Source organism: Acomys russatus, chromosome 2 (genome assembly GCF_903995435.1).
Source record: "Acomys russatus chromosome 2, mAcoRus1.1, whole genome shotgun sequence".
In the NCBI taxonomy this organism is placed as follows: Eukaryota; Metazoa; Chordata; class Mammalia; order Rodentia; family Muridae; genus Acomys; species Acomys russatus.
In genome coordinates, this window is record NC_067138.1 from 73,895,067 (window position 1) to 73,914,880 (window position 19,814).

A 19,814-nucleotide genomic window follows, 5' to 3' on the forward strand; every position below is an offset into this window, starting at 1 on the left:
ATTTTCCCTTCAAAGAGAACTTACCTCTTAATGATGGCTAAATCTGGAGCTTATTCTACTAATTCCTGATTCCAGCTCCCTTCTGAGGTTACCTTACGACCAAAGGGTTACAGAGTTGTCACCAGGAAGTTCTTAGTAATATCAGTAATAGTGTCAGGTTATGTAGGCTTCTTGCAGCCACATAAATGTGTTGATCCTCTTCCTCTTTCATAAGAGCAAAGACTTGGGCAAGGCATTGTAATGGGTTCTTTTTTTTTGAGTCAGTTTTATTTGAAACTGACATGACATTTAGCTGAGGATGATCTTGAAGACCCTAGGATGCCTAGTTCCTATTGATATAGCTACAAACACCTAAGGCTCAAGGAGCATTGCAGAAGGGAACAGAATGAATGTGAGAGCTGGAGTGACAAGGATTTCTACTGCCTGACAGTGTGACCTATACAGGACAGGGAAGCTACACCCATAAAACCTTAACAGTGTGGCTGATGAAACAGGCCTTCATAATTGCAATACCAATTGCCATGGCAAGGTGGAAGGGGTTAATAACCCAAGGTCCCAGTTATGGATGAACACCTATAAGCAATTAATAGCTGCTGTGGGAGACAAAACAGGCACAATTTTCTACAGGCACAAACTACTTGATAATTTATTCAATTCCTAGTTGTGAGCCCTAACATATGTACATAAAAACAGCATTAAATGGACTCAGTAGCGCATGTGTGTGTGTGTGTGTGTACATGCTTGCATGCATAATTATAGTAATTGAAGAACAGGTCATGAATTTGAGACTAGTGTAGGAACATAGGAGGAGTTTAGGAGGAGAGACACCAACTCCGACACCATGCTTGCTCTCCAGAGCGTGACTATCTCTCTCTGCTCATTCTGGCTACACATTCTTTGGAGGCTGATTAGATACAGATCAATATGTCTGCAGTCTTTACTTTTCCCATGTAGCAGGTCCTATGAGTTTAGCTGCTAGTGTCCAAAGGGCTGTGTATGTAGGAAAAGCTATCTTCAGACAAAGGAGAGAGGGCAGTGAAAGTAAAAGCTGTACCAAACTGTCCCTGGGACACCAGGACAGTAACATTCATCACCGCACTGAAAATGACTGTTTTTCCTTCTTCTAGAAAAAAGATCAGTTTGTGGGCCACTGCACAAGAAAGAAACCACGAGTGGTGTGGGGTTCAAGCACTGATAAAAGATTCTGAGGAACCTGTGGCTGAACTGGTCACACAACAGACTTGAATGAGAGTCCCATTTGCATAGTAAATGCTCACAATTGCCTAAGGAAGAGAAAAAACACGACTACTGGGCCTGTTCTGCCTTAACCGTGAGTGGATGCAGTCACAGAAGGAAAGGGCAATGTGGCTCCAATCTGGCAGAGCACGAACTGAAGCCTGCACCTGCTAATTCTGAAGTCTGTGCACATCCTAAAAGCAATGAGTGTTTTGTCTGGAAATAATTTCATACTTATGAGCCTGGTACAAGGAAAAGAAAAGTTAAGAACATCCATATGTCATTGACTAGCTCCACCTATTAGCATTTCATCTCTCGTTTGCTTTTGTCATTTAAGGATGATATTTTTAACCTTGGAGGAAACACTTTCATTTTCTAAACCTTAGTTCCTGTGAATGTACAATGAAATATTTGTATGAATTGTCTTTTAAACTGAACAAAACCATAGAAGTTGCTGAGTAGGGAAGCTTGTGGACAGGGCCAGTCAGCTTACCAATGGTCAAGACAGACATGTCCTTTACATGTCCCCATTATCATCTCTCAATACTCGTACAGACATGGACTTGTACTATATATTACTTTGGTATTTCTATTCAAGCCCATCCCCAAACACCAGTTATTTATATTCAAGCTCATGCCCCAAAACAAGAACTTGGGATCAGTTCCTGGAACCCAGATAGTGGTTGACAACCATCTATATCTCCAGTTGTAGGGGATATATGGCACCTTCTTCTGAGCTATGTAGGCACTAGACACTTGTGATATATATATATATATATATTCATATATACATGCAGGCAAATACTCACACATTAACTTAAAAACCAATAAATCTAAAAATATTAAAGGGTTGCCAAATTAAAACAAGCAACAAAAAAATTAAAAATAAAGCAAACAGAGTCATGTGTGCCTTGGTTCTCTCTGTTGAATGAAGCAATGCTTAGTAAAAGGACATCAGATGGAGACTCAGAAGGACCAGACCTCTAGAAGCAGCTGAACAAGCACCATATGAGAGTATGGTCCAGAGATGGAGAAGGTTTTACTTAAGACCACACAGCCACAGTACAAAGGGAAACTGGGAGTGCCAGAGCTGGGACAATTCATCAGCTCAAGCAGAACGACTGCTCAGCATTATGCCTCAGGCTTGACTCGCCATCTGCACTTTTCACCTGGACCGTCAATTATACGCTAGCTTATTTTGATCAGCTGTGAGCCTGTGTGAACTGCAACCCAGTTCCCCAGGAGATTATATACTCTGATGATGGGGCTCAGGCTCCGTTTCCCACATGGCCAAGCATCATGCTTAACCTTCATTTGTAAGTAACCAATGTTATTAGAATGAGCATAGAAATCAGGCTTGATGGCATGATATCGATATCCCTGAATGAGTAACAGGAAAATAGAGACCTTGAGAGAATACAGGCTTCCCAGAAGTCACTAAGCTGGTCAGTGATGAGTTACAAACTTAGGCACACATCTGCACATCTGATTCAAAGTCTAGCCTTCCTTGCTGTAAGCACCATTTCCAGCTAATAAGGTAAAATCCTGCCCATTGTCAGCCTATCATTTCAAATCCATCATTAGTTAATTCTGTAGACTACTACCACAATGGTAAGCTTCAAACAACTGTTATCTCAGATGGTTATTTACGTGACCAAACACAGCACTGTTTGCTTCTCAAACAGACTCTTTCGACAGCACAATCCTATAGTATGAGGTCAGATTAATTTTTACCAAGAATTGTGAAATTTCTCAGCTGCTTTCTGAACTATGGAAAATAAAGCTTTACAGGAACACATTTATTTACATGTGTTCATGTATATGTCATCTATGGGTGTCCTAATGGAATGGCAGAAACAGTATAGTCTTAAGGGGTGGACATGTTTATTAACTGGCCATTTATAAAAATGGTATTACTGATCCTATATTTAGAAAATGCAGTCACACACACACACACACACACACACACACACACACATCTCTTCATCATTTTTGTCCTTTATTCATCTACTATTTGAATAGACACAATTTCTTTTCTTGTAATGAAGCCTACCTGGGCAGTAAGTCACCTTTCCAAAAACAATCTTACAAGTATCTTGAATCATGTCTTACAAAACTCCTTTTTCCAAAGATGAAAATGGCAAAAGTGAGATGTTGCTGTTGATATAGTTTGGAGCAGAGAATGCCATAAATGAAGGTAAAATTATGGGAAAACACATCATTTATTAAGCACCTTTGGCTGCTTTCCTTTCATAGACTTGCTCACAGTGTGAGGTACATCTTAATAGTTTGATTTCACATAAAGAGAAGTAAGTGTCCAGAAGTTAAAACTCATCCAAGCCAAGAGAGATGAATTGGTATCCAAACTTTTAGTTGAATCTGGCTGAATCAAACACCAATTCTATGCCTCTCAGGAGAAATCTTAACAGAGAGATCTATGTACCTGCCATACAGGGTTATCCTCCTTCAGACATCAGCCTCAGGTGTCCACTGTTCTATCACAGAGTTTCAGGCCTCAGTATCCTCACCCAGAATGGCTCATTTCCTCACTTTGTTAAAAGAATACATCTTCAAGGAGTTCAACTTTTATCATCAATACCCGGGTATTCCACAGTCTTAGGCATGGCTCTCTCTAGTGAACTGAAGTGGAAAATAGGGAGGGCTAGGGCCTCAATTTCACTCACCACAAGCCGGAAGGAGAAAGAAAGGGAAGGGCATATCCACTTGTCAGAAATAGGAATGGAGTATAAATAAGAAAGGCATATAGGAAGTAGCAGCCATCATATGCAACTCTGAATCACGGCAATCACTGTGCTATTTCTTTTATTTACTTTTATCATTATTAATTCATTCAAAACTGGTCCAGCACGGCCCATGCTATGGGAAACAAGTTGCACACTGTGTTCTTATCATCATGAATTCTATGGAGTACATAAACTTACCCTGAAACACCTGAGTAAATGTCAAAATATTATGGTGATGGAGTCTACAAAGTGGGAAGATCACAGGATCTGCTAAAGAATAAAACAGGGAAACTCTTTGGTGTGGGATGGCTTTGTAGAAGTTACCATTAAAGTGGAGATGTCATAGTGAGTGACAGCAGTCAGAACAGAAGAGAGCATTCCAGGAGAGGTTTGTGTGTGAGGGCTTTGCAAACCAGAGGCAGGAATGCTAGAAAGAGATTTTGTATAACTATAGAGCAAAAAGCCTTAAGAAAGCTGTAGAAAAAAACAAAAACCAAAAACCTAAAACCCCAAACGAAACAAATCACTACTTTGGCCCTGGAGATAGGTTAGTAGCCTGTTTAAAAACCTAAATGCAAAAAGAAGGCTTAGACATCTTCTTAGAAAAGTCACATCTTTCTCCTTTTTATTTTAAGAATGATTACTCTGGATGAAGAGTAGGAATTGTGTTGCAAAATTTGGAGAAAGATCTTCTAGAAGGGCCTCTTGGCAGATTCTAAAGCAGCGGTTCTCAGCATTCCTAATGCTTCTGGTCTTTAATGTTGTTCCTCACGCTGTGGTGTTCCTCCACCATAAAATTATTTTGTTTCTACTTCATAACTGTAACTTTGCTACTGTTAGTAATCATAATGTAAATATCTGAGATACAGGCTATCTGATATATGACCCCTATGGGGTTGAGACCCACAGGTTCAGAGGAGGCAGGTATCCCAGACCATAACAGAAGAGAAGAGAATAAAAAAAGATAAACAACCTCAGCATTATTGCATTTAACCTTGTGAAGTTAATGGTCAGATGAGATGAGAATGCTGAGGGTGTGGGCTCATAGTGAGCAGATGAGAAGAGGCAGACATCTTTGAGATCTAGGTAACTTTTCAGACTGAATTCTAAAATAGAAGTCCAAAACCTATATTGAGCTACCTTTTCTACATCTTACTCTTCACTCAAAGTTGGGATAACCAAAGTATCTAGGCCTCTCAGAAGAACTTAACCAATGAAAGTTGATCTTAAATAGTCCTCATAAACTTCCCCTTGGTGGCTGAGAAAATGAAGATCAGACAAGGGAAAGTATAGTTTTAATCGAATATGCCAATCATTCTATTTTATCAATAAAGACTCAGTAGCCAGATGCTGTGGAAAAACCTTGCTAGTTCAGAGAAGCAGAAAAAGCACCATTGCTGACCTTCCTACTCAGCTCACACCCTCATGGAAAAAGGCCAAAGATTCACTAGCTCAGCTGAGAGCCCAGGAGGAAAAGGCCAAACAAACAAACAAACAAACAAACAAAACAAAACCTAAAGCCAAAGGCTTCCTAGCTCAGAGAGGCAAAGGCCAAGTAGCTAAGGAGCTGAGGAGCTGAGGGGCTAAAGAGCTCAAAGCAAAAGAGCTAAAAGCTAAAGAGTTAAAAAGCTCAAGCTAAAATCCTCAAACCCCTTCTACTTCTACACACTTTCTTAAATACCTCTCAACTCAAGTCCCTCCTACTCTTTGATCCCTGTCAGTTAGTTTCTTGCTCTGCCTCTTGACCCACGGTGGTTAACTTTACTAAATCCTGAGTACAGATAGCTCTTGGATTAAAGGTGTGTGTTAGGGCTCAGCCATACCAAACAAAAGTCAGGTTTTGACAGTTCACAATCGCAGGGATCACAATGGGATCAAATATAGATTTTTACAGTTTACAATCTTAGGGATCACATTGGGATCAAATATCCTGCAACAGGATACAACTTGTCCAAGGTCACATTGGAAAGCAGTGGCAACCATTGGAACAGACTGTCCGGTTGTCCTCAAATAGCTCCAGAACCAGCCCCCTCTCCTCTGGGTACTTCAAAGATGGCAATAGCCAAATGCCACATGCTTCCTGATTTGGAAAAGACAGCACTGATTTTATTTTTGGATGGATATGAAGAGGGCACAGTGAGTTAATATGGAATCCCAAATGCTATGAGAGAGCTGTTTCCTACAGCATAGGGATTTGCCTTTCCTGGTATTTTTATCTATTTCTCCTTTAGTTCCTTACACTTGAGCTTTTGCTACCAAGCCAGACTGGATGACATACTGCTGGGCAGAGCAGAGAGAACTGCTGACTCACTGCATTTCTGAGGAGGAGCTTGGATGACAGCCACAGAGGTAGGGAGAGTATTGGGACATTGGGGAAGAGGAAATTGAGAAGCATATTCAAGCTAGGTGGCTGAAGCCATGCATGTGTCCTGGCACACACCCCTCAGAAACAGTAAATGGGAAGGCCTTGGGTAAAGGGTTCAAATGAGTCCGAGCCTGAAGCAAGCACATTTAAAGTAGAGGGATTCACTGATTCATAGTACAGAGAAGGGGTCCTCCAGCCATGGATTTGACCAGTTCCTTCCCTCCCTGCTACTGTTTCATGTTCCAGAAATGGAAGCCTGGGCAAGTGGATCTTAGCTAATGTCAAATAGTGACTTTCCAGCAGATATGAGATTCCCATAGTCCCTAGACACATATTAGACCTAGTGGTCCTTCCTTGGTAGTTTAGCTCTGTTTCAATATCTTTCTTCCATCCTAACATCTGCCTCAGTTCTCTATTGATATTAATCTTTAGGACATTGTTGATGGTCAGTCTTATACCCTCATTTCATTTTTAGTTCAGAAAATGAATGCACAGTGATGTCCAATCCAGATCCTTAATATGATACTAGTATGTGTTTGGGATGGAATTCAAACTTAGGGTTCCCAGTAGTCACATTCTTAATACTGTGTTCTGTTGTTCTGGCACCCCTGAAGACTCTCAGACGTCTCTTGGTTCACATTTATACTATGCATTTTCCCAAATAATATGGTGAGTGCTGCAGAGTCATCATCTCCTTTTCTCATTCTAAGAAGAGCAAAGATGGGCCACAGTCCTTGCATGTGGAACTCTGGCTCTAAGTTCACTTGACTGGAACAGAAACTTCCTCATGATCCAGTAAACCTTACATATTCAACAGAAAATAAGCAAAAGCAGAATCAGGAAGAGCAGCAAGACTAACAGTCTCAACAAGTTCAAGTGCATTATCAATAATGCAATACAAAGAGTAGTGATACCTGCTTGTGGTCCAGCACAAAGGGGAGGGAAGTATGTTTGGGTTCTAACATGAATTTCTTTCCTTATTTGGTTCTCTTCATCACTGTATCTTTTTTCCTTGCTGTTTTTATTTCTTTTCTTTTACTTCTTTTTTTTAACTTTTTTATTTTCTACCTATACATTTATATTATTACACATATATACAATAAACTACCTATAGCAAGAACAACCATGGCACAATCAGAACTTATGTAAATGTTACATTATTAGTGTTTTGGCTATTTGTGTTTGACAGCCTTGAAGAAAACATCTTTCCTATGTTGGTGCATCTAAAATTCTGAACATAAATCAGTCTCTATCACATCTTGTCGTCAAATTAAAACATTTCTCTAGACCTAAAAACATCTTAACTCCTAAATAACTAAGCTTCAGTGTAACACTAAGGTACCTGGTCTTCAACTCCATCAGAGACTTGAGAAGGGATAAACTTGATTACCTGAGTATGCCAGGAGTGCAAGTTAGTAGCTTCCCAAATGAGAAGGTGACAGAGACAGTTTGCTACCTGAATAGTTATCCGAAACTCTCTATTATGTTGGAGCATCATCTTCAGCCTTCTGGCCCAATATATATGACACACATCAGATGTTAGGGGAAGGAAGGTTTCTCTTTCTGAGTACTAAGGGAGGGAGGGAGAGGGCTATAATCAAGATATAAAGAATTTAAACCACAGAACAAGCAGGTATCTTATATTACTAATCCCACTATGTAGGAATAGCTCTGAGACTAGCTGAGACATGAATGTCTAGGCATAGACAATGCTTCTTGTTGGCTACAGAACCCCTATGATTTACTATTAGATGCCATCTTCATATGGCATGAATGAAGATTTATAGATGTCCTTGCTGTTTTTCATCATCAAATAGCTTCACGTTTTTACATAGCCCATCCTCTACATGGATAAGGATTTTCAAATGTTTGCTTGGCTTTGTTTTCATGAGGTTGCTGCTTGTAGAACTGTTTCTGGTATGTACACAAGGAGGGGAGAACAGATAGAAAGACTGACTAGGGAATGGCAGGGATAAACAGCAGAAAACAAATAAGAGGAGAAAGGAAGGGACGATAAGAAGAGAGTTAAAGAAAAGATAGAAGAGAACGTGGCAGTAAATAGAGACAGAGGGACAAGAGACCAAGAAACAGATAAAAAGAAATGGGCAGATATCAAGTAAACACACGATCCTGCAAAGGAAGAGAAATGTGCAGCAGAAACCAGAAATGGAGGGAGATGATTGTGTTATTAGTGGGATATAACTGGAAAAGGAGAAAAAGGAGATGGTTTTGGCCAGCAGGGCTGGGGCAAGAGGGAGACGGTGCCACAGCCTTGGTACTCTCACTCTCCTCGGAGCACAGCCAGGCCTTCTAGAGTGTCTGGTGGCAGTGGGCTAAATCTTTTATCTCAAGTCCTGTTGCTTGCCTTTGCTTTTATTTTTTAAGTTTAAGTCCAATTTATAGGGTGCATTCTCGGTGATGGATGCTTTTCCACTTAGCTGTAAATAGCCCAGTCCTGCTGAGGAGACCCACCATTCTCTGGTTGTAATGTTTACTGTTGGATTTGGGGAGGGAGAATACAAGTCAGGAATCATCGATCACTAACTTTTAAATTTGCTGTACATTTGATCCCAGAACGTCACTGCATTGGATAGACTGAGAAACAGGATTTCTTATTTTAAGGCCATAGAGGCTGAAAATTTTTCCTAGGAGATGTGTCAATAGAAGTTCTTCCCATATTGAGATTATTTTTTTTTCATGATAGGTCCCAAGGGTAGATAGAGTGGAATCAAAGCAATGAGACCCAAAGTGACATTAATAATGTCCACCTACATTTCACCCTTTCACCAAGCCCTGTGATGGCTTTTCATATAATGTGATAGAAATCAATAGCCAACCCCAAATGGCAGTTAGAGCCATTACAAGGCCCATTCTACAGATGAAGGAATGTAAATAACTTGCCTAAGGGCAAAATGTCCCCAAAGGTATGTAATTCATGCCCTTGCTATGAAAAGTCCATCACGAACAAATAAATGTTGCTGCCTCTGGCAACTCTTCCCTTCCCTTCTGTGCAAAGGTGATAAGAGGGAAGAAATTCTAACATATTTGTAACCCACCAATAATAATGATTAACCATAGATCTCATAATGAGTCAGTGCAAGATGACAGCCATGTAATATAGGACCTGAAATGTAGGAGCCTCCTTTCATTGAGTGGTCGAAGCTTGTTAATTTGTACCAGATTTTGGCTTTTAATATATTTACCCCTGAGGTCTCTTATAAAAAAACCACTTCACATTTGCTCATCTCCTAGCCTTAGGTAATGCTCAGAGGTGAGGAACTGCTCTTGTGCATGCTGTCCTATGGAACGCTGTTATCTGGTGTATTATTGAGTCATAAGAGAACTAGGAACTTCAGTTGCAGGTGCAGGCCTGTAATGATTCTTACTCCAGCATTTTGATGTCCCTCACATCGACTTCTCATGAATAAATGCTGAAGGGACTCTTTAGTAGGTCACATAATGCCTTGTTGACAGCGACCAGCTAAAGAATTTCAGATCCAGGGAAACACCGTATCATGGACAAATGTTTACTCCTATGCTGCAGAATTTATACATTTTGCACCTGAGAATATTCTCTTTATACTTATGCAGCCAAGAGTTGCAAAATTAAATTGGTAGCTCATGTTAAGAACTGCCCTTCACCCATGGTACAGATTACCCCACACACATATAACCTAAATCTGACTTATTTTTAACACTAGATTCCTTTCAATAGGATTAGTTATTTTATTTCCTATGGTGAAATTTCAATATGCATGCATTAAGTGAAATTGTCTCTAATTATATTGGGGAATGATGTAGGGCAGGAAATAAGCAGGGGATGGAATGGAAAAGGAAAGAGTGAAGGTCAGTAGTGTGATCAGTCCTGGGATGTTTAATTCAGTGCTAACCGTGTTGAAACAGATTTACGTTTGTCATTTGTCATTTGTCATTTAATATGTTCCCTGGACTTTGTAAGTACACATGGCAGTTCTGGAACCTACCCAAGGACACGATTACCTTTGCTGCGGCGGCGACTGCGGTACTGCTCTGTGTAGAACGTCAGCTGTGTTTCGTCATCTGCTTCTGAGCCTGATGTCCCCTTGGTTCTCCCAAAGCTGATTCCCCCTGCAGAGAAGCACCATCAACCAGTGAGCCTTGCAGGACTCTAGAAGCTTGTTAAATCCCCCAGTGATCCTGAAGACCCACAGCCCTAGCCTTAGCCTTCTTGCTGCTGATCCCTGGTGACTGAAGAGTCTGCATGATTAATGGAAGCAGTTGAGATTGGCAGTGAGGCAGATCCGGGTTCTTGGTATAGTTCAACAGCTTTCAAGGTATGTGACCTTGAGATACCATCTCACCTTTATAAGATCTCAGCCTTCTAAAACAAGAGCAGTAACTCTTAACCTCATGGATTTGCTTTGGAGATTAAAAAGAAATACAACATGTAAAAAAGGAGGTCCGTAGTGTGTACTAAATAAAGAAAAACTACTATTGCTATATATGACGAGATTAACTATAAAAACAAAAACAAAAAACCAAAAATCCTCTCTAGGCAAATTACTTTCACATACATTTCAACCAAGGGCTTAGGATATGTCAGGCTCAAAGCCAGACACAGAGACACAAAGATAAATGCTACTCGAACCTTACCTGCCAGGAGATCATACGCTAGTCTGGGGGACAAATGGGATCCTTAGGAACCTTAAACCTAATTCATGGCTTATGTTTTCCACACAATGAAATGCTAGGAATATGGGGAAGAGTGATTCATTCTAACGTGGAGGGCCTAGGAAAGCTTTATGGAGGAGCGAAGATTTAAGATATGGTTTGAAGGATAGATGGGGCTTTGGCATTAGAAAATAGTTTCCAGGAACCACCTTGTGAAGCCTCCTTGAGGACGGGGAGTTGGTCAGATACAAACAACATCAAACTCAAGACTGACTAGGAATGAGGTACTCATGCCATGCTATGGGAGTTTTGGGTGTTCTACTGAAGGAATATGGGGTGCAGCCTTTCCTTAAACTGTCACTGAAGATCCCCGAGCAAGAAAATGATTTGATTATATGGGTGAACTAAAAAGGATTCTCTGGGCACTCAGGAGGTGGAATATGTGCCAGGCTGAGTGAACAGGCACAATGCTCTGTGATTACCCAGAAAAACAGGTCATGATGAGATGGGGAAATGTATAGAGTGGATGGGAAAGGGGGTTGAATATAAAGAAGGCTGCAGAGATAGGGCCCAGGGAACAAGCAGGAGAGGAGGACGATGATTCATGGGTTATGAGCAGCGGACTACCAAAGGAATAATGAAAAAAAGGCTAGGAATAACAGTGCCCAGAAACCAGTAATCTTTAACTCTAAAGGGAGGAGAGTAGGGGTTACTATTTTTAATCTTTATGTTTTTGAGTTTTGCACTGGTTTACTTTTTGTTTATTTGTTAATATGTAAGCAAGTGAATGAGTTAGTGAGTTTAGTAAGGTTTGTCAGATGATGTTTTTTTTTTTTTTTTTTTTTTTTTTTTTTTTTTAATGTATTTTTCCCTTTTTTTCTTTTTTTTTTTTTTTTTTTTTTTTTTTTTTTTTTATTAATTTATTCTTGTTACATCTCAATGTTTATCCCATCCCTTGTATCCTCCCATTCCTCCCCCCCCCCCATTTTCCCATTATTCCCCTCCCCTATGACTGTTCCTGAGGGGGATTACGTCCCCCTATATATTCTCATAGGGTATCAAGTCTCTTCTTGGCTACTTGCTGTCCTTCCTCTGAGTGCCACCAGGTCTCCCCCTCCAGGGGACATGGTCAAATGTGAGGCACCAGAGTATGTGAGAAAGTCGTATCACACTCTCCACTCAACTGTGGAGAATATTCTGACCATTGGCTAGATCTGGGAAGGGGTTTAAAGTTTACCTCCTGTATTGTCCTTGGCTGGTGCCTTAGTTTGAGCGGGACCCCTGGGCCCAAATCTGCCTATCATATTGTTCTACTTGTAGATTTCTAGGACCCTCTGGATCCTTTTATTTTGCTGTTCTCCCATGCGTCTCTCATTTAGAGTCCCAATAGGATGCCTTCCTCAAATGGCTGAGAAACACTTAAAGAAATGCTCAACCTCCTTAGTCATCAGGGAAATGCAAATCAAAACAACTCTGAGATTCCATCTTACACCCATCAGAATGGCTAAGATCAAAAATTCAAGCGACACCACATGCTGGCGAGGATGTGGGGAGAGAGGAACACTCCTTCATTGCTGGTGGGAATGCAAACTAGTACAGCCACTTTGGAAATCTATCTGGTGCTATCTCAGAAAAATGGGAATAGGGCTTCCTCAAGACCCAGCTATTCCACTCCTTGGAATATACCCAGAAGATGCTCCAGCACACAACAAGAAAATTTGCTCAACCATGTTCATAGCAGCCTTATTCATAATAGCCAGAACATGGAAACAGCCTAAGTGTCCCTCAGTAGAAGAGTGGATAAAGAAACTGTGGTACATATACACTATGGAATACTACTCAGCTATTAAAAACAAGGAATTCCCGAAATTTGTGGATAAATGGATTGAACTAGAAATGATCATAATGAGTGAGTTAACCCAGAAGCAGAAAGAATCAAATGGTATATACTCACTTATATCTGCATACTAGCCCAAGGGGCATGTCCCACGAAAGCCTTCACTTACCAGATGATGTTTTTTTTAATGTAGCTCATTCTGGCCTTAAAGTCTTGATCTTCCTCCTCTGCCTACTGAGTCCTGTGGTTACAGGCATGTACCATCATGCCTGGTATTATTTTCAGAATTTTTAGTTTTTAAAATATAAAATATTGAAGGACATGGATTAAGACACTGAGAAATTCTGTACATAGAGAAGAATCAAGGAAGATAGAGATATGGAGGATGGTGTGGGTGGGCAGGGGGAAAGAAGGTTTTTTTTTTTTTTTTTTTTTTTTTTAAAGAATTGGACTTCAATTGTACAAATAATGGATTATCTCCAGGGAGACTAAAGAATCTGATGAAAGTAGTTTTTCTGGGTGGAGAATTAAATGACTGTAGATCGAGGAAAGAGGGAGGCTACTCTGCCCTATAAATCTTTTGTATCTTTTGAATCAAACACCATGCAATCCATTACCTATTTGAGAGTTCCACCAGAGGAAAAGAAAAGCAAAAGCATAGATTAGAGGAAAACGTTATTCAATTCACCAAAGGATTTACTTTGTAATTTCCTTGGGTAGAGATTTGAAATGGCATTCACTACACTGGCATTACATTTGCAGAAACTCTGTTCACAGTATGGTATTGTACCTTTATTCATTCCAGCAATGTTGCAGGAAGATTTGTATGTAGACATGACAGCATGAAATCCTCATGGGGTATACTCATTAAGGAGGTGTAATTAACAATCTAGATAATTATCCTAGTTTCACTTCTGTCTATGACCAAACACTTTGAGAATTCAGAGAATAAAAGGATTTATTTCATCTTACAGATTCCAATCCATCACTGAGGAGAGTTGGGCCAGGAACCCAAGAAGGAATTTGAGACAAAAAACTATGGAAGAATGTTGCTTGCTGGTTCACCCACTGTCTTGTTCAGGCTCAGGTAGCTTCTTCATACAGTCTAGGAACATCTACTTAGGGAATGAAACCACCCACAGTGGGCTGAGCACTACTGCATCAGTTAGCAATAAAAATAACCATGCATATTCTCATTCATAGACAATGAATGTGAAGAAGCCAATTAATAAACTGAGAAGATTCTTTCAGGTAATCTAGACTATGTTGAGAGTGAGGCAAGAACTATAATAAAGCAAAGACATAGGGAAATTCTGGGGCATAGTTAATTTGCTGAAGGGACACAGGTGCAAATTTGGAGACTTGAAATTCAGGGTTTAACCATCTTGTTCTGAATATGCGCACTATAGTATTCAAATTGGCCCCTTGCTGAATAATTTCATGTCAGCTTGATACATGCTGAAGTCATCTGAGAGGAGGGAAACTCAGTTAAGCAAATGCCTCAGTAAGACTGAGCTAAAGGTAAACTTATAGGGCAATTTCTTAATTAGTGATTGATGGGGAGGGCCCAGTCCACTGAAGGTCGTGCCATCCCTGAGCTAGTGGTCCTGGTGCGGTAAGAAAACAGGCTGAGCAAATATGAAGAGAAATCCAGTAAACAACACTTTTCCATGGCTTTTGCATTAGCTCTTGCTTCCAGGTCTTTGCCCTGTTTGTTCCTGTCCTGGCTTCCTTCAATGATGGATTACAGTGTGGAAATATAAGTCAAATTAAACCATTTCCAGCTGGGTGTGGTGGTGCATACCTTTAATCCCAGCAGAGGCATGCAGATCGCTGTGAGTTCGAGGCCAGCCTGATCTACAAAGGGAGTCCAGGATAGCCAAGACTACACAGACAGAAACCCTGTCTCAAAAAACAAAAACAAACAAAAAACAAACAAACAGAAAAACCTTTCCTCACCAACTTCCCTTTTGGTCATGGTGTTTCTTTGCAGCAATAGTAACACCAACAAAACTAGACTCCTTGAAACCCTCCATAGGGAGTTTTTGAAAACAGATTAATAATCCAGCATCAAGGTGTCAAGTCCTGTGTGATGAGTATTCCTTTACCTCCTTCCAATGTCATTGAACTCATAGGAAGGTGGTATCATTATGTCTGGTTTACAGATGAGGCAACTAAGCTTCAGAAAGGAGAAGTGAATTAGTAATAATTGAAGCTGTGCGTTTCAGCCATGGGGGACAGCACTGTCTTTCAGTGTAATGGATCATAAATTTAAAAGACAGATAGTTGCTCTCTTGGTCCCCTCTTTAGCATAGAATTTTCTTGTTTATTGTCATTTTGGCATCACTCGGAATTGAACCTCAGGTCTCATGCATGCTATTGAAGTGATCTACCGCAATGCTGTTAATCAAAGATATCATTTTCATGAATGAAAATGTACAAGGCTGACCTCAAATTACCTTTGCACTCATCAGACATGGTCTGAGAGAAGTCCTCCTTAATCCTGCTGAAAATAACCCCAGGGCTTGGAGGCAGTAGGAGACCCCAGTTCTACCAAATGAACTGTCTCATTTAAAGGCTTTGAGAAGGAGCTGCTGGGGACCTTGTGGAGTTCTGGAAGTAGCTGTACCTCAGAAAGCCCAAGGCCAACAGGACTTTAAAAGTTGCCATCAAAATACTTTACTTTCACAAAGATGAAACAAAAAGAAGAAAAAAGTAGGTGAGAGAGAAGGAGAACTTTTTTGCCTACTTATTTCTCAGCCAGAGAGAAATGAATATATTTGACAGCCACTCCGAGGACCACAGGGAACATCTTTCTACTGTCTGGTATATTATAAGCAGCAGAGCAAAGGGAAATCACAAGACTATCGGCTATACCAGACCTGCTCCTGACTCTTAGAGTCATGCCTTAACTTTTAACCATTACAGTGAAACTTTTGTTCCCTGCTCTTCCTCCTTATGGCTCTACCTCTCTTCCTACCTAATTCTTACTTTTCCTTCCTTAGCAAACAAATGATGTGTTCTTCCCTCATCATAGTGAATTTATATGATATGATTCAGAGAGAATTCTCTCCATGGGACATGCTAGTGAAGATGACAGAGAAGTCACTAGACAATTCTAATGTAATAAGAAAAGTAACATCAGCACAGTGCTATCTCTCTGCAGGACATGGAGCTAAGCCTTTAACACATGCTGGCTCATGTTATTTCCAGGAAAACCCTAAGAGGCAAGACAGTACTTTAATTTTCATTGTCATAGATGAAGACTCGAAGGCACAGGAATGTTAAGTGATATGATATGTCCCAAGTCACACAGTTCATAAGTTCTAGAACTCCACTCAAATCTCAAAGGAAGCTCTAAAGTCTTTTCCCTCAGGCTTTTTGTTGGTATGCAATAAAATATGAACAAACACCTCATTTAATGTCCAGAGCAATCCCAATGGCGGAATTAGGAGCCCCTTTTATGTGAATAGTGTGATGTAAGGTAATGAGTATGCAATTGGGGTTGTAGTCGAATCTGTCTATCTTCAAAACCATTCTGACAACTAGATACACATGAACTTGCAGGCACACAGAGGAAGAGAATGCAGGATAGCCTGATGAGACCTGATAGACTATGATCAGAAGGTGGGGGAGGAGCCCCCCTCAGAGGTCTAGGGGAGAAGAATAGGATGGAAGAGAGAGGGAGGGAGGGTGGAAATGGGAAGATAAGAGTGAGCAGATAACAATCAGTTTGTAAGGAGAATAAATTATAATGAATAAAATAATGAGACAAATATGTGAAGGTGTGTGTGTGTGTGTGTGTGTGTGTGTGTGTGTGTGTGTGTCATGAGTGCATGTATGTGTACTTGCATTTGGGGATGTCTGTGTGTGTGAGCCAGGAATCCACATACAAACAAGCACTGTAGCTTAGCTGGTATTTTCCTGCATCCTACCATAAGAACATGCTTTCCACTCTTCCCATCTTCTCTGAGGTTTGCAATAGTAACTGCCAGCAACTTCAAGAAGCGTAAGAAAGTATTAACATATTCTTCCATATGCCTCAGAACACAGAGACCATACCCTGCGAAACACCAAGAATAAGAGTTGCTATTCATTCTCAGCTCTCCATTGACTCTCACTTCCCTTCTGTAGCAGTAAGAGACATATATTTTAGAGTGGAAACTGAGGTTCATCAAGGTTGCTTGCTTTCCAGCCTGTCAAGTAGAAATATAATGCAAACCACATATGTAAGTTTAAATGTTGGCATTTTTGTAGGGCACCTAACAGTGGGAAGAGGGCGCTGTCTCTGCCTTTTTTTTCTTTTCTTTCCTTTTCTTTTTTTGCCTATTCCTGGGACTCATTTCCTCCTACTGCGTTGTCTACCTCAGTCTTTGATGTGAAGGTTTGTGCCTAATCTAATTGTAACTTGTTATGCTGTGTCCACTTGACATCCCTGGGAAACCTGCTCCTTTTTCAAGGGAAACAGGAGAAGTATATCAGGAAGAGAGAGGAAGTGAGCAGGGGACATGGGAGAAGTGGAGTGCAGTCTGATTGAAATGTAACATATGATAAAAAAATAAGTAAAACATTTAAAAATGATAAAAAAATGGGGTATGGAAAGATGGTTCAGCAGTTACAAGCACTGGAAGTTCTTCCAGAAGACAATTTTCAGCACCCACAATGTGGCTTACAACCATCTGTGACTCCATTCCCAGGGGATCCAATGCCCTTTTTTTATTCTCTGGGGGAACTCACACATGTGATGCACAGACATACATTCAGCAAACTTTAATACACACAAAACAGAAGTAAATGAAATCTGAAATGATAAAAATAATTGGATTGAATTAATATTCAGGATATATTGAAACAAACATATAAAATATTTTATACATATATAGCCAACTGATACTTAGCACTGAAATATTTTATGTATTTCTTAATAATGAATCTTTAAAACCAAATATATATGCCATGTTTGCAGCACATTTTCATATAGACAACCTGTGTTTCATGTACTTACTGGACTGAAGAACAGATATCTGGAAGCACTTATAAACAAATACTATGACAAAGAATAATTAGGACCAAGACCTGGGCACAGGAGATACATTATAAGCCACAGGACCCGTAAGTATTCTTGTATGTGAATTACATGAACGAAGGCGAAGATGAGATTCCACTAAAAAGCAATAACCGCAGCCCTTGCTTTCAAGGCTCTTAGGATCTAGTTGGTTTCATATTGATTTAGTTCATGGGCCTTGAGAATTGTATATGTTATTAGAAGGAAATTAAGTTATTGGCATCAGATATGAGTTATAATGCTACTTCTTACTCACTCGTTGTGTTCTTAACGTCTCTGAATTCATGGTTTACTGTTGGGATACATGGTCATTATGAGAAAAGTATTAAGATGCATATGAACAATAAGAAGAGTGACCAAAAGCTTGAGAGTGGAGCACTTAACTCTCTCTAATTTTTACTTGGTTGCAGTAGGAGGAGAGAGAGATTGATGCCACTCTGACATCCTAGAAAGGTGGCAGCTATCCAAGGTATATAGCCATTGAGTAACCATATAATCTGCAAAGGTGAGATGACAATTGAGGACTGACTCAGAGGTGATTCATATGGATGTGCAGGGCTCCCACCACTGCTGATTTGATATAACATTGATGATTTAGTGCCCTAAGGTATAGCCATTAATTACTCAGGGCTCCTCTAGTATTTTACCTTACTCAGAGACTTGAAAAACAACAGAAGACGTGATCCATGTGCCAGAACCAGTGGCTTCTGCCCTTACTCCTGATTCTCAGAGTTCCTGAGTGATCAGTGATGGAGGCAACAAAATGTTAGTTAGCCTAGGCATATAACACAGGGCAAGGAGTTCTATGCCAGGCACCTTACATGTGAAAACACACCTTCACTTCCTAAGACAACTGACAGGCAAGAGTAATTTCTAACTTTAGTGACAGACAAACCAACATTCAGAATCTGCATGAGACCACTGAGGTTGCAGAGAGCAAAACTCAGCTTTGAACTTGATTTTGGTTGGATTCAACACCTCGTGTTCTCATGAAAATTGTGCTCAGTTTTACTATTTATTGAGGAAACTAAATCAAAACCATTGATATCAAGTTATAATGGTAGTTTGGTTTTCAGAAAAACAATGCAAAAAAGGAAATGTTAGTGAACTGTGTGTGTAAGAGCAGTCGGGATGAATACGCTGCAGCTGCTATGGAAAGAGTTTTGGAAGTTTCTTAAATTATTACACACATTTACTACTTAATCCAAGAATTCTACTTCAAGGCATATGACACCAAGGACAGAAAACTTATTTAAACAAATAGTTATATGGAGACATTCATAACTGTAGTTATACAAAGCTCAAATGCAGTAACAACAAATATCTGTTAACTCATGAATGGATGAACAAAATGTTGTCTAGCCTTATGCAATATTCCTGACATATGGTAAAGGTTGACATATCGAACCATGTAGGTAGACCTCACCAACATTTTGCTAAGTAAAAGAAGCTGTATACAAATGGCCAAAAATAGTCAGATGTATGTTATATGAACCTTCCAGAGAAGATTTATCCAAAAAGACAGGAAATAGACTTTGGGTTGCCATAGCTGGGAAGAGGGAGGCGAGGATAGGGAGTGCTATTAATGACTACTAGTTTCTCCTTGGGGTGATGAGTATGCTTGGGACTAGATAGAGGTGAGAGTTACACTATCCTGCAAATGTATGAAATGTCACTGGCTTGCACACATTAAAATGATTAATGGTTCATTTTATATTATGTAAAGTTCAATTCAAAAGAATGCGAAAAATTAAAAAGCCCTCTGCTTCCTAACATCACTAGACTTGTGACATACATGCAACATAAGGGATGTGAGAAAGAAAAGGAGGGGCATCTGGCCCAAAGACAGGAGGTGGAGTACAGCCTCCTTTCAGTGGTCCAAGTCCTCAGACTTCATATCCCAGCTTCATGCTTGGG

At 40.1% G+C, this 19,814-nt stretch overlaps 1 protein-coding gene across 3 annotated transcripts in view; it reads right to left on the minus strand.

The window, feature by feature from the left end:
- Astn2 (astrotactin 2) overlaps nt 1–19,814 on the minus strand; it is a 985,961-nt gene that overhangs the window by 646,450 nt on the left and 319,697 nt on the right. For all 3 annotated transcript variants that reach the window (XM_051163215.1, XM_051163211.1, XM_051163209.1), the window contains one exon: nt 10,345–10,452. In XM_051163215.1, the coding sequence (XP_051019172.1) occupies nt 10,345–10,452 (108 nt within the window). The remainder of the gene's footprint in view (nt 1–10,344; nt 10,453–19,814) is intronic.